This window comes from Typha latifolia, chromosome 2, assembly GCF_019914945.1.
Source record: "Typha latifolia isolate L0001 chromosome 2, TyphaL0001v2, whole genome shotgun sequence".
In the NCBI taxonomy this organism is placed as follows: Eukaryota; Viridiplantae; Streptophyta; class Magnoliopsida; order Poales; family Typhaceae; genus Typha; species Typha latifolia.
This window is the reverse complement of record NC_133087.1, coordinates 10754265-10782036: the sequence shown is the minus strand read 5'-3', so window position 1 is coordinate 10782036 and position 27772 is coordinate 10754265. Positions and strand designations below refer to the sequence as shown.

The following is a 27772-nucleotide window of genomic DNA, read 5'->3' as shown; positions in this document are numbered from 1 at the left end:
TTCAATGACAAAATTAATCAAATCTTAGAATATAGAAGCATTTAAATTACCAAAGTTACAAAATATGACGATTTTCGATCAAGAATAGATTGAAGCTATCATGTAGAGGAAACATATCTTGCAGCCTTTGATATTTTGGCACATGTTCTTCCTCTCTGTTGAGAATATTAGACATGAACAAAGACCACAAGCATTTATTTCACTCATAGGATGTCATACACCATCAAGATAACCAGAATACCTTTCTTTTCTTGAACTTTGGCTTCCAGTCTTAGTCCTCATAATTAGTTGAAGAAATCCTTTTACATAATAACTTCTTCAAGACCTCCATCTGTTCCATTCACGTAAATAATTCCCCATGTTCCACTTTGGTTGAGCACGGCAAAACCTTTTATTTGTCACTTGTCAATCATGTTAGTTTCCATCAGTATCAAGATGTATGAGCATACCTCTTATCTTACTACAAAGATAATACCGACTTGATGGAAAGTTGGCATACTGAGATCTGCAAATTACTAGATCTGCAGCACTCAACAGGCCACACAGATAGTACATATCTGGCTTTTACTGCCAAGAAAAATTCCAAGTGATTCAACAATCTCACACTTTGTGATACTTGTACTTCTGCACCAAGTTAAACCTATCAACACTTTTATTGAAGCCCTTGAGCACAAGAGTCCTTACAGCTTCCACCCCTTGCTCTAGAGCAGTGTCTATCTGGTGGCAACCAAAAGAAAAAAGTATGTTAAGTACACAGCATCACCAAATCATAGTATTTCCAACTTGAAAAGCTGTAGTGGATGGGAGATCAAGGAGCAATCCAGGGCATGAGAACCTAAGGTCTAAGAGTCAGTGACTAAATAGTGATACTCAATATCTATGGAAAAGTCATCTTCAATTACCAACTGGCAAATGCCTTCCATTATAGGCAAAACAAATACAAAACTTTAGCCAGGTAACAAAGGAAGTTGCCAGGCTTCTTTCTAGAACAATTTTTAATGCAGATCAGCATACACTATTCTCTGATATGCCACAAATGTTAGTTTTAAATGTGGTTCTAAACACGTTTGTCAAGATAAATATTGTCGTGGTTTTGGTTTCAACAGTAAATGTATTTCAAAATAAAGCCATATATTATTTTGGTTATCAGTATGCAATCCCCACTGCCAGATATTCCAAAGGTTAAGATTAAATGGCAAAATTCGTACTAGAACATTTTGTCAACTACTTAAGCCAAAGAAGACAAAGGGCTAAATGTCAAGATTGCTGATTGATGATTATCATGAAAATGCAGACTAACAAAAGCATCCGCTTTCCAATAATTTCCACCCATTTCCAGAATTTCACAATGACGACAAATGCTGGTAGAGGGACTGAGGAATCTATGATTGAACCTTTTGATCCAATAGTAGTGGCTTTTAACATCTCACTCAACTATCTCAAGCAAAACAAAGGTCAAAGCTGTGAATGAGATATTTAATAGGATGGTCTCATAAATCCTACTGAATGATAACAAAGTCCATGAATTGTAAGTCTGCAAGCCTGCAATGTTTTCACAATCCTAAAAGTGTGAGATGTGAATCTATCATATAGCAGAAGAGCAACGAGTAAAAGGCCTCCGTCGCCTTGCCCGTCCATTGAAACCCTCCTTTTCTGAGTAAGGAGGTCAGTGGGGCAGCAATCTTGCCGTAGTTGGCAACGAATCGTCGGTAGTACCCCGTCAACCCAAGAAATCCCCTCAATTCTCGTCGATTAGTGGGAATCGGCTAGTCCACCATATTCTTGATCTTACTTGGATCGACTTCCACTTCTCTCGATTATATGTCCCAAGTACTCCACTCGTGGCTCTCACGAAAGGCACTTGCTCATCTTGACTTTTAACTAGTTTTGTCACAAGATATTCAACACCTCACGCACTTGCCGCAACTGCTCTCTCCAATTCCTACTATACACTAGAATATCGTCAAAGAAGACAAGCATGTACCAACACAAGAGTGGGCAGAAAAGGTCATTCATTAGCCCTTGGAAGGTGGTCGGTGCATTGGTGAGCCCAAACGGCATGACTCGGAACTCATAGTGGCCATCGTGAGTTCGGAACGTCGTTTTATGCACATCTTCCGGGTCGACGCAGATTTGATGATACCCCGCTCTTAAGTCAAGTTTGCTGAAGTAAGCCAACCCCGTGAGTTCATCCAAGAACTCCTCGATCACCGGTATTGGATACCGGTCTTTGATGGTGATCGCATTCAAGGCTCGGTAGTCGACGCAAAATCACTAACTCCCGTCTTTCTTCCGAACCAAAGAAGCACCAGCGATGAGTAGGCACTTCTACTCGCCTGAATAATCCCTTGCTCAAGCATTTCTACCACCAATTTGCTGATCTCTTCTGTCTAGACATGCGGGTACCGATAGGGCCGAACATTTGCTGGTTCAACCCCGGAAATATTTGGATGCAATGGTCGTGCCGACGGGTCGGCGGCAGTCCTCGGGGTTCCTCGAAGAGATCCTTGAATTCCCCGCAGCGGCTCTTGCATGTCGGCAGCTATTTCCTTGGTGGTGGATGTTTTGGTTCAGCAATAGCCATTTGCAATAATAGAGCTCGGTCCCCGCACAAGGAAGGCCTAAAGGTGGTTACAACATTGGCCCTTGCTGCGGTTGGTTTCCATCCAACAAAGACCCTTTCGACCATTCTTCCAAAATGTCGGTGTGAGGTTTGAGAAATCAAATATTATGGGCCCTAAGCTCAAAGCCATTGGGTTCCCAAGACAATTTTGACACCTCGCAAGGCTAACGGATAAAGATCCAATGTGAAAGTTTTGCCTTGCACTTTCAATTCCACACCTCCACAAATAAAATCTGCCCTCAATGTAGTGCTATATCCAATCATCACATCGAACCCTTCTATTGGTTCCGACTTGAGCCCAATCTTCCTAAGGAGTCTCTTGCCAATGAAGTTATGGGTGGACTCGGTGTCGATCAAGATTCTCATTGCGGTTTTCTTGACTACACCGTTCACCCGCAAAGTCTTTAGCGTTGCTGTCCCGGAATAGGCGTGGAGGAGATCTCGGCATCATGTCCTCCACAAGTCACTCCTTAGCTACTCCTCACTGTCAAGCCACACCCTTATCTTCATCTACAATCTCTTCCTCCACATCCTCCAATCCATCTATTAGCATCATCAATCTCATCGATTTAGCGCAACGATGTCCGAGTACAAACTTCTCATCACAACGAAAGCATAGGCCTTTGGCTCTTCGTTCCTCCACTTGCGCAGGTGTGAGTGCTCGTCCCGGACCTCTAGGTGCGTACTTCACATCTTGGGATGGCTTCAGGGTTGCTCGAGGAGTCACCATTGCAGTAGCGATTCTTCGTACTCTAGTAACATTTCCTGCCGCTATGGTTGGTTAAGCTTGATTGCTGCTTCCCTGGCTCATTCAGTTCTGTTTTAGATGTAACTTCTTGGTTCGATGCTTGTCTTCCATGAGCACGGCATCTTCAAAGGCCTTATTTAAGGTTCTAGGCCTTAAAGCCCTCACGTCGGCTTGTATGTCTCCCCGTAGCCTGGAGATGAAGGTGCTGCGAAGTTGCTGATCCGTCCATGAGGGTTGGCATCGGCTACTTATCCTCTCAAATTCTTCATAGTATGCCCCAACCGTGGTCTTTTGCACCGTCTTTGAGAGGAGAACATCGAAGTCTTCATACCCCGACGCTCCAAATCGCAACGTGATATCGGCACAAAAGTCAGCCCAAGTTTTGATAGCCTCATTAGTATTGGTTATTCGAAACTAGTGAAGCGCCGCATCTTCAAGGTGGAAGCTCGCAAGCGTCTCCTTATATTCTTCCGCCGTACCCGGTATGCGAAGAATTGCTCGCCCTATACAACCAATCGATTGGATCGCCACCTTTGAACTTGGGGAATGCGCGATGCACAATTTGCCCATGGATGTTGTTGTCTCGATCCAGATCATGTTCAAGTCCTTGTCTAACCAGAGGAGAATGCACCATGAATGGTTGATAATTCCTCCTTCGATTTTGATTAACTCGCCGTGATTCCAGTTTGTATTGCCCTACTCATGGATCTTGATCTCCAAGGTGATCTCCATAGTGGTTCGCTCGTCGGATGGGCTCACCCGCAATTGGGCCTAGTGGAACCATCCTTGCTTGTCTCTCGCCCATAGGGTGGTGGCGTGCGGCTCTTGTGGTTGCAAATTTTGAACCGATAGCGGCGGTTTCATAGGAGTGGACTCGCGTTGTGGAGTCGATAGTGCATTCCCGTTTGCCATGTATTTCCTTGTCGCCCGTAATTCCCGCATCATCTCCATAATCATCTGATTGTTGATGACCATTTGTTCGGAAAGAGACCCCAACACGGCTTGAACACTAGGTTCTTCTATATTCTGATTTGATTGGGTGGTTCCGCGGGTGGAAGTCCCCGCAATCATTTTCCCCTCTTCTATTGGGAGAATCTCTTCTTTCTCATCTTGCCATGCAGCCATGGCTTTGATTGTCATCATAGGAAGCGTGTGTGTGAGGAACGATGGCTCTGATACCAGCTTGATACGATCTCCCCTTAGGCCAAGGTTCGATCCTTTCGATTTGCGGATCTAGACAGATCCGACAAAGAAATTTGGAAATAGATCCCGAAAGATGCCGCCGTCGATTGACATGAGATTTTGATATGTTGTAGCCCCGGAAAAGAGATTTCCAAAAACTTAATTTCAGGCAAATCGGAGATATTATCCAATTAGTGGACGAACATCGATTAGTCCGTCTTAGGATCCGTGGATAGAGGCACGAGATCCTAGATGATGGTGGATGGTGGTGGACCAGCGTTAATGGGCGGCACTAGTGAGTAAGTGGTCGTGGAAGGGTTATGGGTGATGGAAGGATTAGGTCAAGTGATGGATAGATTGAAAGAAGGGGGAGGAGAGGACCGCCCCTAAGGGAGCAGGGCAAAAACTCAATTCATCAAAAATGATTCCATGGTTGCCATCCACACCTTTAGAGGCTAACCAAACAATTTAAAAATGGCAATTATTAACCCTAAATAGTACATTTTCGCCGACCACGTTCGAACGCACATATTTTGCACTTCTCTAGATTTGCGAATGCGATGTATGCGATGTACGCATTCGCAAGTACGTTCGACGCACATTTCGCACTCTCTCGGATGTGCGAACTTGATGTATCCGTTCACAAGTGCGTTCGAATGCACTCCACCCATGTTCGAATGCGACATATAAAAACCTTATTTTTTTTAGAATTAAATATTAAACAAGAGACAAAGACATCCCTAAAGTGTATCCATGCTCGAGACGACATCGGTGAAGTCTGAATCGTATCAATGATAACTCGTCACATATGCCCTAGTGAACGACATGTGTTAGAATGTCTACTGCGCACACGTACTAACGAGTGCGTCCTAACTCTTGCACTCACTTGGGTATCCTCACACTTGCTATCAACTATCCTGTCAATCGATTATCATGCTTTCCAAGACTATAATAAGCCATGCATATCAGGAATTTAGGTGGAAGAGGAGTCAAAAGAAATATATGATGCGATGAAATCTCCAATGGTACATGTATCACATGCATACTCATGCTAGTCTATCACATGCATACTCATGCTAGTCTATTACATGCATACTCATGCTACATATCATCCCGACATAAAGTCATAACAATAGTCATCTCTAATCATCTCGTATATATCATCAACATACTAATATCCAAGATCGATCTAATCAAATGAATGATAAAATATGCTCGACTAAAATTATCTCTAGATAAGATCATATAATTATGCTGGAGGCCAAAATATACATATATATAATTAAATAATATATCCTAATTGAGAAAGGCGTCTAGGGGATAAAACTACTCACCTTAGAGCAAAAGACTCAACACACGTATCTCTCACCTCAATCAATCAACCGTCACTCATCTCTAATAAGTTCCACAGGGTCTCACATAAAGGGCTCGGGATCTGAAAATATATAAGTACTATGATGTTAGCCGTTTATCCAATAAGAATTAATTCAAGTAAAATATAAAGATATATTAGGTTTAGAATCGCTCTTTTTATTTTTTATTACATAACTAGATCTACATTATAGATATGATTCAAATACTATAATTATACTATTATCATAAGATACTAGTTATAATATAAGGAGAAGAGGTATGTTTCTTTTTATATAGAAATATTCTAAATATATAATTATAACATAAAATAAAAGGCTAAACAACTATAAATAAGATATAAGTATAGACAAGATCTATTTATAATTAATTTAAATAATTCTTACTCTATCTTGATTAATCGGAAACTATATACTCTTTACTTAATTATACAAAATAATAAATTAATTAATTAATTAATTAATAAGGCTAGTATCTTATTCTACACACAAGAGTATATAATATTGTTAAAAATTACTTAAAATATATATTATGAATATTAGTATATATATATATATATATATATAAATCTCATGATTATAATTAAGGAAACTATTTATTAATCTAACAAAACATATATATATATATATTAAATAACACCAATATTTATGCGTAACAATTCATAACATAATTAATCATTAATTTTACTAGTTTATTAAGAATAATCATGTTAAAGAATATATGTATATGTTAATTAAGATAATTAATGTCTAAATAATCTAGTTATATTAACTAAAAATAAATACATAGATTATAAATATATAAATAAATAAAATCCAAAGTGCCAAAGTGTTTGGCTTAGTTCAAGACCAAAGACCATACAAGCGCCTGGGCTCAACCCAAAGACTAATGCGCCACAAGTCTAGGCCGAGCCTAGCACCACTTCAGCCAACTCCACAAATCGAGCAAAAGAATAGGAGGAGGAAAAGGAAAGAAGAAGAAGAAGAAGAAGAAGAAGAAGAAGAAGAAGAAGAAGAAGAAGAGAAGGAGAAGGAGAAGGGAAGGGAAGGGAGGGGTGGAACCGAGCTAGCGGGGAGGGGCTCGAGGCCGGCTGGCGGCCGCCCAGCGGCCCACTCACCGACGACTCGGTTTCGGCAAACCCAAGAGTTAAAGATGGAGTGAGTGAGAGAGAGGGAGAGAGGGGGAGAGAGGGGGAGAGAGAGGAGGTGAGGGCTCACCTTGGTGGCGGCAAGAGGGGAAGAGAAAGGGAGTGCTCAAGAGAGAAGAGAGAAACCGAGAGAGAGAGAGAGAGAGGCAGTGGGGAGGGAGGCTGTGGCTATGGCGACGGGGCCCACCGTGGCTAGCTAGCCAGGCCCACGCTATGTGGCGCCCCCATAGCCTGCCACAGCATGTGAGAAATTTTTCTCACCTACAGAGCTTTGGCTTGGGCACGAGGTCGACCACAACGTGGTCGGTTGCATCATGCCCAAAATATATTATTATTATTATTATTATTATTATTTTGGATTGTTACATGGTAGATTTGTTATTTAGAAGGAAAAATGAAAAGGAGGATGGCCCTATGGGACTAGGGTTGTATGACAATTGAAGGAGAAAGGAGGAACGAAAGGGAGGAAGATCAAGAGAGACGAGAGGTAGAAAATGAGTCCATTGCAATATTCTTCATTAATCCCTATAATAGGCTGCTCTCCATATATATATTAGAGAGTAACCTTAATGACATGAAATTAATTAAACCCTAACCCGAAAGAAATAATCGAACCAGATTGAAATCAATGTGTGGTATTGAACATCGTTGGTCTGGCATTCAAATGCCTCAATAATGGCTGCTTTCTAGTTTGGGTGTTTGAACTCCATTGGCTAGGCATTCAAATACCTCAACAATGTCTTGAATCTTGGGCGTTTAAATGTTGTTTGCCGTGCATTTGACTCCCAGAGCCGAAAATAGCTAGATGTCTTAAATAAATGGCAAGTGTTCGAAAGTGAAAATGACTCGACCCATCTAAAACAAAGCCCTCCCACCCAGCTCTCTAGAATTGTTCTCACAAAATCCACCCTAGAATCTATTCTAAGACCATTTCTGATCGGATTAAGTCGTTTCTCCATCCGAAAGATCGGAGCACGTATAATGGAGATAAAGAGGCTAATGGTGATGATGGAATTGATAATTTATTATTTAGAAGGAAAAAATTAAAGAGGAGGATGTTGGCCCTTTTGGGGCTAGGGTGGTACAACAATTGGAGGAGGAAGGAGGGTGTTGGCTTTGGTGGTCGCAACGGCTAGGTTGAAGGAACGAAAGGGAGGAAGATCAAGAGAGAGGAGAGGTAGAAAAAGAGGCAATTGCAATATTCTTCATTAATCCCTAGAAATGGCTGCTCCCTGCATATATATTTGGAGACTAATCCTAATGAATTAAAATTAATTAAACTTTAGCTCCAAACAAATAATTTAATGGGACTGAAATCAACGTTTGGCATTGAATGCCATTGGCTAGGCATTCGAACACCTCAATAATTGCTACTTCCAAGTTCGGGAATTTGAACTATGTTGGTCGGGCGTTCAAATGCCTCAACTATGTCGTGAAGCTTGGGCGTTGGAATGTCGTTGTCCAAGCATTTCACTCTTTGAGCTCGAACTGGCGAGATGTCCTAAAATATGACAAGTGTTGTGAAGAGAAAAATGACTAAGCTAAGATAAATGGGTTTGACCCAATTAACCCAACCTCAACACCCATCCTACGAGGTGACCCCATGTAAGATTTTTACACGGTGGTGTAATGATGTGGAGTTGAGGGCTCGGAAGATAGTATTGATGCTAACCTATGTGATGGATTTACGACTGAGGTTCTTAATCTACAAAGTGGCAAATAATTCGGTCATATTGTTCGCAGTGATCGCTTAGCGAGTTACCACTAGGATCGATCATCCCTTGTGGGTATTGTGCGACCGGGTGTGAGTGTTGATGTGGCCTACGAGCGTAGCTCTACATAGGCCTAAGTTTGAGGACTCGATAGTCTGGATTGATGCATTGTAGATTATTGATTGTTAATGTATGTGCGCATTAGATAAATATGTTATGGGATATTGATGTATTGATTTGATCTTGATGTGCATATTCATATTTACTTATTGTTGCATCATTAATTGCACTATTTTTAGACTATAACAAGAGATACTTGCTGGGCTTTATGCTCACTAGATTTTGGTGGAAATATTTTTTGATCGGTTAATTGACCCGAGCCCGTGGAAGATCTAACGAAGACTAGTTTTAGTTTTTATTTATTTTATTCTTGTAAAGTAAGCTAGAAAGCTTGCAACCCTTGTGTAGGAATTATAATCTATTTATGGTTTGTATTTTGAGGCTTGTTGTGGTCTATGGTGTTTTGGACTTCCTTATGTTTTATATTATTTATAAAAATATGGGCTTTCCTCTTGTTTATTGTGTTAAAATATTGATGAATATATCATGTGGACATTACATAGGTTGCACATGACATGAAGGGCACATGTATTTGATGGTAGGTGTTACACCCGATCAAGCCCGAATCACATCAACTTATATATATATATATTGTTATGGTTATACAATTAAAATTTTTATATACATATAATAAACTATATTAGTATTATATATTATATATAATTATTTTTAATATTATTAAAATGTCATTCCGCCTAAGCACTCGCTTGTCGAGTTAGAGGTCGGCGGTACGGTGACCTTATTCCCACCGCCCGTGAAATTGCCTCTCAATACACTATATATATTAGCGATAAATTAAGTTCATTGAGCTGAATTCGATGCAAATTTCCCAAACATTAAAATGGTTCAGAAAATTAAAAGGAATATGAGCATCATAAGTAAAACAACAATTGACTCGTAAGATAACAGGTCATACCAAACCGCTAGGTAATCCCTATGAAAAGCTATTCAAAGATGGGGTCATCGACTTGCCCTTAATAGAACTGGAGTTACGTACAAGCTCGGTTCCGAATTGATTTCGAGCTTAATCGAACCTACACAAGAGATTGGGATATTTTATACATATATATATATTCTCGTCTCCCTATTAATACATACCCTCATAGCTGTCATGCGTATTAGTTTAGAAGCATTAATATTATATTATTTGCATTTAAAAATATACGTATATGTAATATATACTAATTATCAAGTCTGAGAAAGGGTTGGCCCATAGGCTATATATATATATATATATATATATTGTTATAGTTATAAATTATATTATTCAAATTTTTATATACATGTAATTATTATATTAGTATATTATATATATATATATATATTTTTTTTTTTTTTTACTAAGTGGTGAGGTGATCGTCCCCTATCCATGATCGTACTTCAATACATTAATATATATATATATATAAAGTATAAATTGAGTTTATTTAGCCGAATCTATTCGTAATTAAATTTGAGCTTTACTTTGGTGATCAAGCCGGGCTAGTATTAAATATGAGGGGAGCTTGAGCCTCCAAACATAGACACCAAGGGCAATAGAGTTTTTGATCAAACTAGACCTATTTAAAATTTTTTTTATCCAAATAGTTTACACCCTAAACTTCTCTATTTCATAGTGGCCCTAAATGAAATGCTTAACTGTTAAGTGTTTTACTCAGTAAAATGCGATCGGTGAATCTTCTGTGAGATTTAGAATTTTGATGTTAGAGGGTTTATTGTACATGAAATTTCAATATGTTTCTCTATGGAATAATAACAATACTAGTGAAAGTAAGATTTGGAACTAATGTAATCTTACTTAGATCAGCTACTTGGAGAAATGCATTGAATTTTGACTAGTAGAACAATGTGGTCGCAAGTCAATGTATCCATTATAAAAACAATCATGGATCCCAAAATCGGCCGATTCGGGTTGAGATTAGAATTGATTTTGGTCTAGGATTGGTCGTATCAACCGAATCAGCCGAAACTCGACCGTATCGGTCGAAATCAACAATATTGGCAGAAACTAATTTTTTTAAGATGTAGGTCTAATCTAAATATATCTAACCTATGAGACATTAGTAATCAATGTCACTAACTGTCTTCTTTTCATATTTACAGTTTTTACCTTCTATCTTTCACACACACTCTCCTCTCAATCTCACACTTCACCAAGCTCATTGTAACACCCCATTTAAAAATAAAAAATTAAAAAAATTAAAAAAAAAAACCTGACTGACGCACGTGCCGAGCCCACTAATCTGTTGGGGTGGGCTGCAGACCGCAGCCCACCAGCCCGGTCTGGGTGGGCTGCGGGCCGCAGCCCACCTAGCCTTAGATCCGGGTGGGCTGCAGCCGCACCCGTTAGCCCATTGTGGAGTGGGGCTGCGATCTGCCCCACTATTCCAACCTTGGTGGGTCGTGGGCTGGGCCCCACCCACCAAGGCCCTTTTGCTTGTGGGTTGGGTTTGGGCCTACCCTTTGCCTCTAGCCTAGCCATTTTGGGGTCATTTGGACCCTATAACCCTGTTTATCATTTTTCACATGTTTTGATTAGCCTGATCCTTAATTTTGGGATAACATAAGATTCCTAGGATACCCTTGTCTCGTACCAAACATAAATGTGCTAATAAGATAAGTAATTCTATTAGTTCGCTAATGACTCTACTTGCGTGAATTAATAGGATTGACACCGCATGAAGAAGATTTTGGGATCCCGGACTAGCTGACGAGTTTTACCATACCGTGGAGACCCCCCAGGCGAGTAGAGTTATACAAATCTAGCATAACATAATTACGGTCATTATACCCGTAGGAAATGTCGGTATTAATGCATGCGATTGGTACTCCCTACTATATCTTTTGCATACGTAGTTATTTATAACATGTTCATCATAGTATTATGAGAATGTTAATGTGACATCAACATTAGTATGATAATGCTTTACATGTGTCCGGTATAGTATACCATTGCATAGATGTATGATTGCTGTGAACGTAGAATGTAATGATCATGATGACTATAACATGCTTTATGCACTCATAAACATATGATTGCTGTGAACGTAGAATGTAATAATCATGATGACTATAACATGCTTTATGCACTCATAAACACTGCACCACTTCCACCTATCATTAGTAGTCGAATTCTGACTAGGCAGTACCCCTACTCACTCAGCCCAGGGTTAAAGGTAGAGTGTATCTTATATGACTATACTATTAGCGGCCTACACCTCGAGGTCGGGAAGCCCGTGTGGCATTCGGTAGTTATACCGCATAGTTAGGACTAGATTATGATGATAGAAGAACATGATTGTGAGGCGGGGATATATCTCTAGCGGTACCCGACGACGCAGGGGTTAGGGCGTCTCGTTGATGAGCCGAGGGCTCCCGATTCTCCGCCGAGGGCGGTGATGATTTAGAGAGAGTGAGATATGGGCTTACGACCGGGGTCCCGAGTCCGATGGCCACGTACAACCGGTCACATGTAGTGTCGCCATACACGTGTAGGTGACATTACCGCTAGATGTGTATATATCCCCCCTCGATGTATGAGATGATGGATGATTGTTTCTTAAGAGTATTTACCCTGTGTGGTGAATAGCTCGATGAGCGATGATAAGTATGATTATTGCCTTGGTAGACATGAGATGACTAAACTGCTATTTTATTGCTATACATAATATGTAAAACCTATGATTGAGATGTGTATAAAAAGAGATTGTCTCAAGCTTTATATCTGTGTGAACTTATCATAATACGTTTAGGATCTAGCATGTTCCAGGATAGTGACTGGTAATCTTTATCAATTGCATTGACTTAGTAAATTGTGGTAAGTCATTTAAATAAGCATATCGTTATCGTTAGCAAATATGGGCATACATTGGATATATACATGCGATGTCATTAATTTAGATTGTATGAATCCTACTCGCCGGGCCGTAAGCTCACCCTCGTGGCGGTATTATTTCAGAGCTAGGGGACGCAGGTGCGGGTTGCGAGGAGTAGCCGCTTTTCTTTCCAGTACGTATATTAGTGTATTAAGCCCCTGCGAGGGTGTGATGATGACGTTGTATTTTCTTGGACTTTAGCATTGTATTTTGGATGTATATTTGGAAGGCTTGTTGTGGCCTGTGGACTTGTCTCCGGACTCTTATAATTGAGTTTATTTATGGTGAAATTGTGCTGTTGTGTGCCTTGTGAAATCCTTGTACTGACAGATCATGTGATACTCCGCATGGGGGGATTTACCCACGCGGTTTACACATGTATTTGGAGGTTTGGGTGTTTCAACTTGGTATCAGAGCCTAGGTTCACCATAAATCCGGCAAGTCTTCCTAGATATCATTCAAATACATAGGATTTGAATAATAATAATGAACAACTAGGAGTAATGAATAATAGAGTCACTCGCGAATTGTGCTATACGTGTGAATTAAGCGCTAAACTGCTTTGAACTTAGCAGGAATGCCGCCTAGACGTGCTCGGCCCGTTCGTGCGATCGGTCGTGGGACGGCCCGGCCCCGTCGATGAACCAAGACGGCCAAGTGCTTCGGCTAGCATTGAGGCCTTGGGACGGCTTGTCGAGACGGCAAAGAGAGGCTCATCGAGGAGTTAGTGCGGAGCGCACGGCGGCCATGTCCGGGATGCACATACCGAGGGAGCCGTCGGGGCATTTTACTCCAGCCCGAGCGGCGGGAGGCGGGTCCGCCCGATCGGCCGAACCGGTTCATGCGGCTCAACCCCTTTGTTCGGCGGCACGACGGACCCCATGGAGGCTAATAGGTGGATGGTGGATATACGGAAGATCCCGACCGCTTTTGAGTGCCGGAGAGTCGTCGGGTGACCTTTGCCACCTTCCTTCTCCGGGTGGGGAGGCGAAAGAGTGGTGGAGAGCCACCGAGCGCCCGATGCGGATCGCCCGGGCCGGGAGTACATCACTTGGAGGGCATTTTCGGACTCCTTCGACCAGAAATATTTCCCTGCATCTCTGCGTTTTGAGCTGACGAGGGAGTTTACCCAGTTGAGGCAGGGGGATATGACCGTGGCTCAGTACGAGGACAGATTCAATGCCTTGTCCCGCTTCTGCCCTAGAGTTATACCGGATGATACTGCTAGGGCTGACCAGTTCAAGATGGGCCTCCGAATCGAGATCCGCAAGCAAGTGAACATGGTGAAGAACTTGACATATGCAGAACTGGTAGAGAATGCGGGGATAGCGGAGAAGGACTTACTTGAGGAGCGCTCACAGCATCAGGAGCGGGCGGCGGGTCGTACCGGCCGCTTTGATGGGCGTCCGCGTGGAGGCCATTCTGGTGGGACCTTCCTACGACCGAGGTGTCACCCTTATGCGGGTGGCGCGGCATCTAGTGCTACCCAGCCCGGGTAGACCCAGCCCTCAGAGTTCAGGCGGGCCGAGTAGGGCTCGACCTTCTATTGGCGGCGGGAGGTCAGCAGCAGTCTTGAGCAGTGCGGGCAGTGGTGGTTTCGCACGGCCGTCGGCCCCTGAGGGTCGAATTTGTTTTGCTTGCGGCAAGAGGGGTCACATATCTCGTGACTGCCTCGGGGCTCGCATTACCTGCTTCCAGTGTGGAGAGCCCGGGCATATCCGCACGCAATGTCCCCTGTTAGGCAGAGCGCCAGCCACTCCTACCACGCCTGCTATATCCGGGAGCACGGGGAGCCGCATGCGCCGCGAGTAGGGGTCGTGGGGCGCGCGAGCGGACCTCCTAGCAGAGGCGGGGCGGACGTGCCTAGGGTTTTTGCTATGACCTGCGGATGCCGAAGCATCCAATGACGTGGCCACAGGTAACCGAGTAAATTAAGCATGGTTTAAGTTTTACGTATGTCCTATTCATACATAATATTAGATCCTCCTTCCTAACCATATGCAAATTTACATATTGTGAAAAATGTGTTTCCTATTTTTTTTTAGTTAAGGCTTATATACATAATGGCAGGTACTATGACTTTATTTGCCCTCACCGCTAGGATTTTATTTGACCCCGGGGCCACCCATTCCTTTATTTCTACGTCCTTCCTGGAAAATGCGGATGTGGCGCCGGGACCTCTTGTGGAGCCCTTAGTCATAGCCACCCCACTTGGAGATTTCCTGGAAGTCCGCCATGTTTATCGCTCTTGCACCTTGACTTTTGGCGAGTGGGACTTTAAGGCGGACCTCCTACCCCTCGAGATGCAGGACTTTGACCTAATCCTGGGGATGGATTGGTTAGCCGCCTACCATGCCGGTATCAACCGCTTTCTGACAAGGAGGTCATCTTACAGCCTAATGATGGCATTGAGTGTCGATTGTGTAAGGACCTACGGTGGACCGATCACGCTTGGTGGCAATCATGTCTATCGAATCGGTTGGGACCCAAACCCCGACCGACTTACCGGTGGTGCGGAGTTCCCGGATGTTTTTCCCGAGGACATTCAGGGCTTCCCCTGACGAGAGGAGTTGAGTTCATCATTGACCCGATCCCGGGCGGGACCGCCTCCAAGACACCCTACCGTATGGCTCCGGGCGAGATGGAAGAATCGAGAGAGCAGATTGATGACCTACTAAGTAGGGGACTTATCCGGCCTAGCTCATCTCCTTGGGGCGCTCCAGTCTTGTTTGTAAAGAAGAAGGATGGTACCCTCCGCCTTTGCATTGATTATCGGCAAGAATCGAACCAAATGACGTGAAGAACAAGTACCCATTGCCTCGCATTGAGGACTTGTTTGATCAATTGCGTGGAGCGCGCGTCTTCTCGAAGATCGATCCGAGATCCGGGTATCATCACCGAGGATTAGGGAAGCGGATGTCCCAAAACCGCTTCCGTGCCGTGCACGGCCGTATGAGTTTTTGGTTATGCCTTTCGGCTTGACCAATGCACCGCCTATCTTTATGGACTTGATGAACCGAGTCTTCCGCCCTTTCTTGGATCGGTTCGTGGTGGTGTTCATTGATGACATCTTGATTTACTCTGCCTCAGAGCGGGAGCATGAAGAGCACCTTCGTTTGGTACTGCAGATGCTAAGGAGAGAAAAGTTATTTGCTAAGTTCTCCAAGTGTGATTTTTGGCTGGAGGAGGTGGTGTTCCTTGGGCATGTGGTCTCAGGAGAGGGCATCCGGGTCGATCAATCCAAGGTCACTGCTGTTCTCAATTGGAGGCAACCGAGTACCGTCTCGGAGGTCCGTAGTTTCTTGGGTTTGGCCGGGTATTATCGGCGTTTCGTGGGAGGATTTTCAAAAATTGCCGCCCCTCACTAAGCTAACCCTAAGGATCGGTGTTTTGAATGGACAAATGATTGTGAGGAGAGTTTCCAAGAGCTGAAAAAGAGACTTATATTCGCACCCGTCCTTGTAGTTCCTCGCAGTGGAGGAGGCTACTGTGTCTACTGTGATGCTTCATACTCGGGCTTGGGCCGTGTACTCATGCGGAGAGGGCGGAGTTGTTGCTTATGCATCCGGGCGGCTCAAGAACCATGAGCGGAACTACCCTACCCACGACTTGGAGCTAGCGAAGCGGTAGTGTTCGCCCGAAGATTTGGAGGCATTATCTTTACGGGGAGAAGTGCGAGATCTTCACCGACCACAAGAGTTTGAAGTACCTATTCACCCGCAGGAGCTGAACATGAGACAGCGCAGTGGCTTGAGCCGGTGAATGATTATGACCGCACTATTAACTACCACCCCGGGAAGGCAAATGTAGTGGCGGATGCCTTGAGCGGGAAGTCGATGGGAACTTGGCTAGTTTGATTTCTCGCCGAGCGGGACATCCTGCGAGATCTGCAGAAGATGGATGTGCACATCATAACCAAAGATGTGGGTATTGGACTACTGGCCCAGTTAACTGTGAGGCCGACCCTAGCGGAGAGGATCAGAGTTGCACAGGCAGGAGACCCCTATTTACTACAAGTCCTCCATCAAGTTCGAGACTCAGGTAAAAAGGGTTTTTGCCTTGATGGAGTGGGAACCCTGAAGTTTGGAGTTAGATTCTGTGTACCTGACGTGGGCGGACTCCGTCGGGAGATTTTAGAGGAAGCCCACCAGACTTCTTACAGTGTGCACCCTGGGGAGACGAAGATGTACCATGATGTTCGTAGATACTTTTGGTGGCCGGGATTGAAGAAGAGCATTGCGAGTTTGTAGCTCGATGCTTGATTTGTCGGCAAGTCAAAATTGAACATCGAGGGCCGGGCCGGGACACTCGGACCATTACCTATTCCCGAGTGGAAGTGGGAGCATATCACTATGGACTTTGTGGTGGGTCCGTCAAGACCTTGAAGAAAAAGGACTCTATATGGGTTATTGTGGATCGATTGACCAAGTCACCTCACTTCCTCCCGCCGGTGCCGATTCTATGGATCATCTAGCCACTTTATTCCGGATGAGATCTTTGCTCGCCATGGGGCACCCGTTTCTATTACTTCGACCGTGACCCCGGGTTTACCTCTAGGCCGTGGCATCATTTTGCTAAGTCACCGGGTACCAAATTGCAATTTAGCACCGCCTATCATCCTCGGGCCGACGGTCGGTCGGGCGGACGATCGAGACCTTGGAGGACATGCTACGTGCCTCGCCTGCGGACACTTCGGACTCGCCTGGGACCGACACCTTCCCTAATTGAATTCGCCTATAATAATAGTCATCACTCCAAAGATTGGGATGCCCCCATGAAGCGTTATATGGACGGAAATGTCGGACACCTGTCAGTTGGGATGAAGTGGGAGAACGGAAGATAGAGAGCTCAGAGCTGATACAGGAGACCGTGGACAAAGTGCGGAAGGTACGGGAACACTTACAAAGTTGCCCGAGTCGACGGAAGAGTTATGCCGACCGTCGACGTCGAGACCTAGAGTTCCTAGTTGGGGACAAAGTTTTCCTCAAGGTCTCGCCGTGGAAAGGGGTATTTCGGTTTGGGAAGAAGGGCAAGCCGAGCCCTCGTTATATAGGCCCTTACGAGATCTTGGCACGGATCGGACCGGGTTGCTTACGGTGGATTTGCCATCGAGCTATCACGCATTCATAATGTATTTCATGTGTCAGTATTGAGGAAGTACCTATATGACCCGTCACATGTTTTGAGGGAATAACCTATCCAGCTAAAAAGGGACTTGTCCTATGAGGAGCAACCAGTACGGATCATTGATAGATACGTGAAGACGCTCCGAAGAAGAGTCGTACCACTGGTCAAGATCCTTTGGCGGCATCATGGAGTAGAGGAAGCTACTTGGGAGCCTGAGGAAGAGATTCAGTCTACCTACCCTCATTTATTTATCGACTCAGGTGCGTAATTTCGAGGGCGAAATTCCTTGTTGTTGGGGATAGTTGTAACACCCCATTTAAAAATAAAAAATAAAAAATAAAAAATAAAAAAAAACCTGACTGACGCACATGCCGAGCACGTGCGTCGGCCACCGTCGCCCGCCACCCCTTCCCTTCCCTTTCTTCTTCTTCTTCCCTTCCTTTGCCGTGCACGCCACCCATCTCCCTCATCTCTTCTTTCCCTCACCACAGCCTCTCCGTTCTCCTCTCTCTCCCTCGTGGTTGCCGCCAGCCGCCGAGCTCGCCGACCCCCTCCTCCAGAAGCTCCTCCCCCTCCTTCCTTTCTCCCCTTTCTCCTTCCCCTCCTCGGCCTCGTGCTGTGCCGGACCCATGCCGCCGCCGTCCCTGCGCTGCGCCGCCGCAGCCCCGCGGCCCCACAGCCTCGTGGGCGCTTCCCTCCGCCTCACCCTCCTTCCATCGGTAGTGGAAGGAGATGAGGTGGATGGGTGGGGGTTAAACCCCCACCCATTTCCCTTTGGGCCGCACCACCGCAGCCCACTAATTGCTGTGGGGGTGGGGCCGCACCGCAGCCCACCAAGACTCTGGGTGGGCCGCAGCCGCAGCCCACCTAGCCTTAGATCCGGGTGGGGCCGGCAGCCGTAGCCCATTAGCCCATTGTGGAGTGGGCCGCAGCCGCACCCCACTATTCCAACCTTGGTGGGCTGTGGCTGGGCCCCTAGCCCACCAAGGCCCTTTTGCTTGTGGGTTGGGTTTGGGCCTACCCTTTGCCTCTAGCCTAGCCATTTTGGGGCCATTTGGACCCTATAACCCTGTTTATCATTTTTCACATGTTTTGATTAGCCTGATCCTTAATTTTGGGATAACATAAGATTCCTAGGATACCCTTGTCTCGTACCAAACATAAATGTGCTAATAAGATAAGTAATTCTATTAGTTCGCTAATGACTCTACTTGCGTGAATTAATAGGATTGACACCGCATGAAGAAGATTTTGGGATCCCGGACTAGCTGACGAGTTTTACCATACCTTGGAGACCCCCCAGGCGAGTAGAGTTATACAAATCTAGCATAACATAATTACAGTCATTATACCTGTGTAGGAAATGTCGGTATTAATGCATGCAGTTGGTACTCCCTACTATATTTTTTGCATACGTAGTTATTTATAACATGTTCATCATAGTATTATGAGAATGTTAATGTGACATCAACATTAGTATGATAATGCTTTACATGTGTCCGGTATGGTATACCATTGCATAGATGTATGATTGCTGTGAACGTAGAATGTAATGATCATGATGACTATAACATGTTTTATGCACTCATAAACACTGCACCACTTCCACCTATCATTAGTAGTCGATTTCTGACTAGGCAGTACCCCTACTCACTCAGCCCAGGGTTAAAGGTAGAGTGTATCTTATATGACTATACTATTAGCGGCCTACACCTGAGGTCGGGAAGCCTGTGTGGCATTCAGGTAGTTATACTGCATAGTTAGGACTAGATTATGATGATAGAAGAACATGATTGTGAGGCGGGGATATATCTCTAGCGGTACCCGACGACGCAGGGTTAGGGCGTTCGTTGATGAGCCGAGGGCTCCCGATTCTCGCCGAGGGCGGTGATGATTTAGAGAGAGTGAGATATGGGCTTACGACCGGGGTCCCGAGTCCGATGGCCACGTACAACCTGGTCACATGTAGTGTCGCCATACACGTGTAGGTGACATTACCGCTAGATGTGTATATATCCCCCTCGATGTATGAGATGATGGATGATTGTTTCTTAAGAGTATTTACCCTATGTGGTGAATAGCTCGGTGAGCGATGATAAGTATGATTATTGCCTTGGTAGACATGAGATGACTAAACTGCTATTTTATTGCTATGCATAACATGTAAAACCTATGATTGAGATGTGTATGAAAAGAGATTGTCTCAAGCTTTATATCTGTGTGAACTTATCATAATACGTTTAGGAACTAGCATGTTCCAGGATAGTGATTGGTAATCTTTATCAATTGCATTGACTTAGTAAATTGTGGTAAGTCATTTCAATAAGCATATCGTTATCGTTATCGTTAGCAAATATGGGCATACATTGGATATATACATGCGATGTCATTAATTTAGATTGTATGAATCCTACTCGCTGGGCTGTAAGCTCACCCTCGTGGCGGTATTATTTCGAGCTGGGGACGCAGTGCGGGTTGCGAGGAGTAGCCGCTTTTCTTTCCAAAGACGTATATTAGTGTATTAAGCCCCTGCGAGGGTGTGATGATGACGTTGTATTTTCTTGGACTTTAGCATTGTATTTTGGATGTATATTTGGAAGGCTTGTTGTGGCCTGTGGACTTGTCTCCGGACTCTTATAATTGAGTTTATTTATGGTGAAATTGTGTTGTTGTGTGCCTTGTGAAATCCTTGTACTGACAGATCATGTGATACTCCGCGTGGGGGGATTTACCCACGCGGTTTACACATGTATTTGGAGGTTTGGGTGTTTCACTCATTCAGCGATTGATCCGATGTCCCTCCCTCCGACTAGTCTATACTTTGGTAAACTCGGATGAGTTTTTTCTTTTCATTTCTCTTCTCTCCTTCTCACTCACTTTTTAACTTCTATTTCTTTTACTACTATGGAACAACAGTAAAGAGAGATTTATTCATTGTTATTCTGCTACAATAATTTACAAGTATAAAAATTTATCAAATTCAAGTCAAAATTTATTATAATTTTGATTGAGTTTTTTATTTAGTTTTTGGACTTCATATGTGACTAATATTTATTTTCTTATTTTTCTTTATTTTTAATTTTTTGAAATTTCTTGCATTTTAAATAATATTTAGAATTTTACATAATCAAAAATAGCCCGATCAAATACTGGCAGCAAATACAGCTGATACATATTATTTTTTCTAACGGCCAATCCCTATCCTAATATCGAGTTTCAGAACCCTGAAAACAATATGCATATGTGACAAGTTTTCAACATATTACTTTTGACATCTCTCTTGCATTGATTTATTCGATTATGAGATTTATAATTCTAACTAGCATGCATAGGATTTTGAACAATAGTAAGAATTAAAAAAAAAACCTATTTATTATATTTAAGATTCACTTAGAGCACTGAGAGCAATCAACTTATGAACATTAAAGTAAAACCAAACTGTCGTTTTTGCCCACCTATAGTTTAGATCAGGTAAGCTACAGATTTTCATATCATGTTTCTTGCAAAATAATTAATTGCCACATAATTAGAAAATGTAACATCCTTTCTTACCGTCATACTTACAAACTCCACTTTTCAGTCTTAACGGATCTCTAGAGGGAAATAACTTGTAGTCAAAAACAAAAACAAAAAACAAATCAATACCTGCCCATGTTCCTCTGAACTGAATTTCTGCAGAAGAAAAGCTCTCATGTCCATTGTTCCAGGCGGATTGCCAATGCCTAATAGATTTGAACAGTCAACAAAATTGAAGAACTATGAAATGACATTGAGAAGTAATAGAATAAGAGATAATGATAAACCACCTATGCATAGGCGAGGAAAGTCACGGGAACCATCCAAATGCTCAATGACGCTCTTTACTCTGAAATAGACAACTAACCTTAATCAAGAGACATTCTTTATGGCTCCTTAAAAATGATACCTCCACAACACGTGTTAGAAATATGACAATGAAGCAAAACAGCAAAACTATAGGAAAAAACAAATTTTTTCACTTCATAGCATGAATTTACTATGCTGATAGGCAGCATTCCACATGTCAATAAAGTGAGAACATGTTGATTAGAACCATATCATGAGTAATCTTAACACGTGCTGATTGGCACATCACTACTTGATCTAGATAGACTCATTACTATGGATGGTCATGCCGGTCATTGTACCATGTGGAGCATTTTTTAAAAAAATTTATATTTTCATCAATCATTATCAAATCAACTAATCAATTGATCATTTAGAAGATTTAGATAAAATTAATGATAATGAGATTAAGATAATAATGATGATGGTGATGGTGATGATAATAATGACGAGACTCAGTCTAGTGGCGGTAATGATGGAGATGAGACATGCGTTCCTGTCACATAACCTTCTCAGAGAGATATTATTTATACAAAAGACTTGAGTTTGTAGGTAGTAGGACATTAGAAAAGATGCACCCACAGAATGATGAGTTCATCATCATTTTCATCATATCAATCACACCCACCAGAGCAAAAATACTTTTATTATATATGCTTATGATGTGTCAGTGCCTATCGCTGATCAATCTCATTTATATTTAATATCCATATCATATCATAGAAGAATTACAAAATTACTATTTGTATGAAGACTATGTGAGACATTACAACGAGTAACACTATCAGTGGATGAATTTTAAAAAATATCGACTGTATTTAATGCAACATCCCCGTATTATTCTTGTACTGACAAATGAAGTCTTTGATCCTCCTCGTCAGTCTACATTCAACTAGATATTACTTTTAATTATTGAACTATTATCAATTAATATTATGTGTTCAATTTTATTATGGAGTATTCAATTATATTATGGAGTGTTCAATCATTAATATTAATTTTAATGAATGTATTTAATTATATTATGTGTTGAATAATATTTATATTTAATTATTGCTTTATCTTTAATAAAATAGGTCATTTACAAAAATAATCTAAAGATAAATCACTATAATGTAGGTTTTAATACATATATTTAAACTAAAAACTAAAAATTAACATACCGAATACCTAAAAAATCTCCAAATATCCTAAAATTTTTATTAAAAATATTATAAATGCGTGTAAGTGGCACATAGGGGTCAAATAAGGAGAGAGAAGGGGAAAAGATAAAAAATAGAAAAAAGAAAGTTGCATACTCGAAGTTGTCGGAGTTGAGGGAGCTAGATCTTTGTCGAAGGAGTTCGTGGAATGTCAATAAAGGCCAAATTTGCACTCTTAGGAGAAAGAGAGAGAAGATATGCTTTTCTCTTTGAAGTGTTGGGCTTAGGGACATCAATTATTTGATATCCCCAGGTCGGATACGAGTCAGATCTCTCATGGTTCCAACGTGATTAACTTTGAAAGACCCATATCGAACAGTTTCGGCCGAAATTATCGAAATTGACCAAATACAGATTGGATATCAGTCGATCCAATCGATACCACACTGAAACCGATCATTAGACTAGTTTCGTGTCCAAATACGTTTCATGATTGGCTGAAACTAGGATCCTTGGTCATGTCTTCCTTCAAAGCCCAAATCTTAAATCCCAACTATTACCTTATCATAGAGTCTACAATTGAAAATGATTAGGGTTGATGTCACTATTGCAATTACTGCGTCCATGCTAATGTCATTGGCTCAAAGCCAAGCTAACTCTATTGCATATGTGAGCCCCATCCTCTTTTATCTTCTTTCTTCGAACTAGGGGTGACAATGGGTCAAATTAAATCCGACCCGATCTAATTCTGCATCCGAATTCTACTAGATATGGGTTGAGATTTTTCTATCCATCTTAATATCTGAATTCATATTTGTATTTGGATATAGTCTATGTAAAATAGTGGGGAATTAAATCCAGAAGTTATCCCAGTTCTTTAATTAGTCTTGAGTAGCAACTATTATTAACACACGCAACTACAATGCCACTATAGAATCGAAACTATGGTGCTTTCCAGTTGATCCAGTATCCACATAACATCATTATGACTGATCATGCAGTAGGGGACAGCTTACCAATCTTAAAGTCACCAAACTTCCCCTGTTAAAATCTACTACTTTCCTAACTTTCCTTACAATTTCCCTCCATATAGTAGCCTTGGGTCATTCATCATTAATCCATTATAGACCCTTCCAACATAAACTTGGGTAGCATTTCTCACTGAAATCTTTCATTATCGTTGTTAAACATAAAAATATATATAACCATCAATATATTACATATGTATGAACTACATATGAATTTACCCATTATGATGCCCATGACCACCCTTTGGTTGAAGCCTCATGACGCCATTTGGTAGACTCATCTCATCATAAATCTGCATTCACAAGTAAACCCAAAATGGTAACGAAAAAATAATCAAAGTGTATATACTATTCCACAAAATGAATATTCTTCACATGAGAATATCATCTTGGGACCTACCAAAAGGATATGTCGCAATGGGACTTGGTAATATGCAGCAAGCGGTCCGATCTACAAAAGATAATAGGATAGTGAATACTATGCATATCAAGAAGAAATGAAGAAAACTTAATGGACTAGAGACCAAACAAATGATTAATAAACAAGGACACTACAAATAGTTGCACGAAGAATCTAATGATTTGTGAAAAATACACCAATTTCCCAAAAAATGGAGTTACACCTGCTCACCAAAAGTAATATTGCTTTCAATTAACAATATCAAGAAATACACAACGAGATTCTAAAGTTTTCAGGATATTTTCACAATAAAAAGCAACCTAATAATAGAAAAGATTGCCCTCATAAACTCCCATAACATACTCACCGATTCGCCGCTGTAGTTCATGTAAGCCTGCGGCTTCACCAACAAAATCGGCACTTCCCCAATCGAACCTGAACTGAGTCCACCCATAACCAAATTACCCCAAATAGATAAAAGGAGGAAAAAATTGAATCACCAACAAGATAAGCAAGCCAACAGAGAGTTCGAACTACCGATCCCAACCAACGCCTTTGACTGGATAGTGTTCATAGAAATCCCCTCATCCCGCGAGATGCGATCGATCATCTCGAACCCCACCTGCTCGACGATTTGTCAGAACGGACTAAAAGGAGTAGTAGAGAAAGGGTTGAGGTGAGTAACTTTACGTTGTGTCTAGTGCCGTGGTACTTGTTTCCTGGGTTGCCGAGGCCCGCGATGAGCCACGGCGTGTACTCCACCTTGACGCCTTCGGCGGGGTCGGGTAGCGAGGCGAGGACGCGACGGCGAGAGTGGTGGCGGTTGGAGCGACGGAGGAGGAGGAGGCGGCGCTGGGAAAGTGAGGAAGCGGAGTTGGGGAGTGGGGTGAGAGTGAAGGGGTAGGAGGCGAAGCTCAGCATTGCGTTGGATTGGATGAGGCGGGAGAATGTTGGGTTGGAAAGAGGATAATCTGCACAAGATTCTCTGCTTCGATTGATGCGGAGAAGATAGAAAAATGCGGACCGAGTTTGGAAAGCCACGCTTCTCACGGTTTCTAAACTCGGACCGGGGTTGTAATCGGGGTTGGCTCTGTTCGAGCTTGGATTAATTAATTTCAATTAGAGTCTATTTCGAACTCAAGCCTACTTTGGGCCTAAATCAAGTTTGAATCCATCTTGAGTTGAACTGAATCAAGCTTTAACCATTAGATTTTGATATAATTAGTGTATATATATACTGAGGAATTTGCACCAATAATATACTTGGTTTTTATTTTATTTTTTTCATTTGAACCTGTTTTCATTTTTCCTTACAAGTTTTTTTCTTTCTTCCAAATTTACCCTTCTATTAACTTGGTACCTCATTAAATATTTGATAGAACATTTTAAGAATAGATAAAAGTGTTACTGTACTTTCTTCTTTTATCTCTCATTTATTTTTCCTTTTTTTCTATATAAGCTTCATATATGCTGAAAAATGTTATTCTATTATTCTTCTGTTTCTTTTTCCATCTCTCATTCTTCTATCTTCTTTATCTTATTTTTTTTCCTCTCAAAACAATTATATAGAAGCCTCTTATACAAGAGAAATGTTATCGCATTCATTATGTTCAATACATCTTTTCGACATTTTATATGACTCTTATAATCTCTTACATTTTTATTTTTCATTTCATCGCTACCACTCTATACTTGTAAATAAATAGGACTTTAAATCCTAATTGTTTGAAGTAAATTCCTTAAGTATTAGTAATGAAGAAATAAATCTTCAAAGATTTGAATAGAGTAGTATCTCCCTCCTCCTCCTACTCCTTTTTAATTTTTATTTTTTTATTGTAATTCATAATATGATTGGACCTTTGAGGAGTACTTTTGGTGATGGTGATTAGCGGTTTGACGGTAGAATCAGTGGAAATGATAAAATTTAGAAGATATAAATAGAAGATATAATAGTAATGATGATGGCATGGGTAGATATATGATTTAGAGGGGAAGATAAAGGAGAAGTAAGCCAGCCCTATAAGACTAGGGAGTATTGACACTCAAGGAGGAAGGAGGAAGAGTTGGCTTAGGGTGGGCGTTGACTGGCTTAAGAGAGAGAGAGAGAGAGAGATTAAGAGGAAGACATAAAGCGGAGGAGATAGAGATTGAGGCAAATCAAAAATTCTTTCTTGATACCTTATATTAGATTGCTCTCTATATGTATATGGAAGCTAATCCTAAACTAACTTGGAAATAATAAAACCCTAAACTAAACAAACAAATCTACTATGATATGTTCGAATAGCTTGTCCGACATTCAAACACGTCATTAAGGAGTACTCTGAGGCTATTCAAATGCTTATTAAGCATTCGAACATTCTAGTTTGAAACTAGAAGTCCTTTAAAAATAGTAGTAAATGACTAAACCTAGATAAGTGGGTTCGATTGAGCAAACTAAATGTCCCCCATGAGGTAACCCAATCAGGCCCAGATCACATCATTCCACCATGCTTCTGATCATCTTATCCTCAAGGTGTCCATAGTGGAAGTTAGAATGTCTAAGGCTCATGAAGCTTTGCCTTCATCACCTATGCCAAGTGGAACACACCCACAAGAGAACGAGGTTGAGCTACTTTCACATTTATCTCGCAGAGAAGACAATTATTTTCTAATTGCATCGTCTTCAACTTGATAACGAATGAGCACATCGTAGCCATTAGCGACATGATATCAAGGTCTGATTTAGTCGGCATGCCGAGGAACACTGGCTCTGTTCATAGGTGCGCATGTGGTTTGAGCAAGGTTGGCTTGACCAACATAATGTCAAAATTTGGTGGTGCATCCGAGATAGGCAAGTGGCTAATCAAAGATGGCAAAGACCTTGGGCTAGTTTAGGTCAGTGCTCAGCTCAAGTGTGGTGGAGGTTTAGGCTTAGATGCAAAGGGGGTGATCCTGATTAGCTTAGTGTAGGAGTGGGCAAGATAGGTGCAATGCCCTCGCCTGGGGGCATGTGCATGCTAACGCACCCACATGGCACGCGCGTTGCACGTGGTAAGACGGACGGGGCCATAACACAAAGATACACTTGTACTCACATAATCTATCTCAAGATGAATTATGCTATTGTAACAACCCAATCCCTAAAAATAAAGAAAGGGAGAGAGAGAGAGAGAGAGAGAGAGAGAGAGGAGGAGGAAAGAGGCTCACCGACGTCAATGTAGGCGGCGACGGCGATAGTAGAGAGAGAGAGGAGAGTGAGAGAGAGACCGAAGGAAAGAGAGAGGGAAGAGAAGAAAAGAAGAGAGAGAGGCGATGCTAGGGGATGAAGGCGGCGACTGTGGTGGCGTCAGGGCCCATTGCGGCCAGCTAGCCGTAGCTAGTTGGATGTGGCAGCGACGGTGGGGGCGCGTGGCGCCCCTCCACGCAGGCTATTTCACATGGGCATGAGGCC

At 42.2% G+C, this 27772-nt stretch overlaps 1 protein-coding gene across 2 annotated transcripts; it reads right to left on the bottom strand.

Moving 5' to 3' along the window:
- On the bottom strand, positions 1 to 25422 carry LOC140781862 (chloroplastic group IIB intron splicing facilitator CRS2, chloroplastic). Of its 2 annotated transcripts, none has more exons than XM_073128134.1 (8): positions 25030 to 25422; positions 24877 to 24961; positions 24707 to 24774; positions 24340 to 24390; positions 24159 to 24232; positions 21712 to 21770; positions 21551 to 21627; positions 1 to 717 (listed from the first exon to the last, which is right to left on the bottom strand). In XM_073128134.1, the coding sequence occupies exons 1-8, from the start codon at positions 25258 to 25260 to the stop codon at positions 601 to 603; spliced, it is 762 nt and encodes a 253-aa protein (XP_072984235.1). In that variant the 5' UTR covers positions 25261 to 25422; the 3' UTR covers positions 1 to 600. The 2 variants fall into 2 exon arrangements, with proteins under 2 accessions (XP_072984235.1, XP_072984237.1); XM_073128136.1 differs by having other exon boundaries at positions 24707 to 24779; positions 24861 to 24961; positions 25030 to 25394.
- Positions 25423 to 27772: the final 2350 nt, after the last annotated feature.

Bases quoted from the DNA above. Each gene is read 5' to 3' on its own strand.
- LOC140781862 (XM_073128136.1), bottom strand. From the start codon at position 25,260: ATGCTGAGCTTCGCCTCCTACCCCTTCACTCTCACCCCACTCCCCAAC. The intron at 24,233-24,339 runs GTAGGTCCCAAG...TTGTGAATGCAG, and splicing joins CATTGCGACATATCCTTTTG to ATTTATGATGAGATGAGTCT. The intron at 21,628-21,711 runs GTGGTTTATCAT...CAAATCTATTAG, and splicing joins CTTTCCTCGCCTATGCATAG to GCATTGGCAATCCGCCTGGA.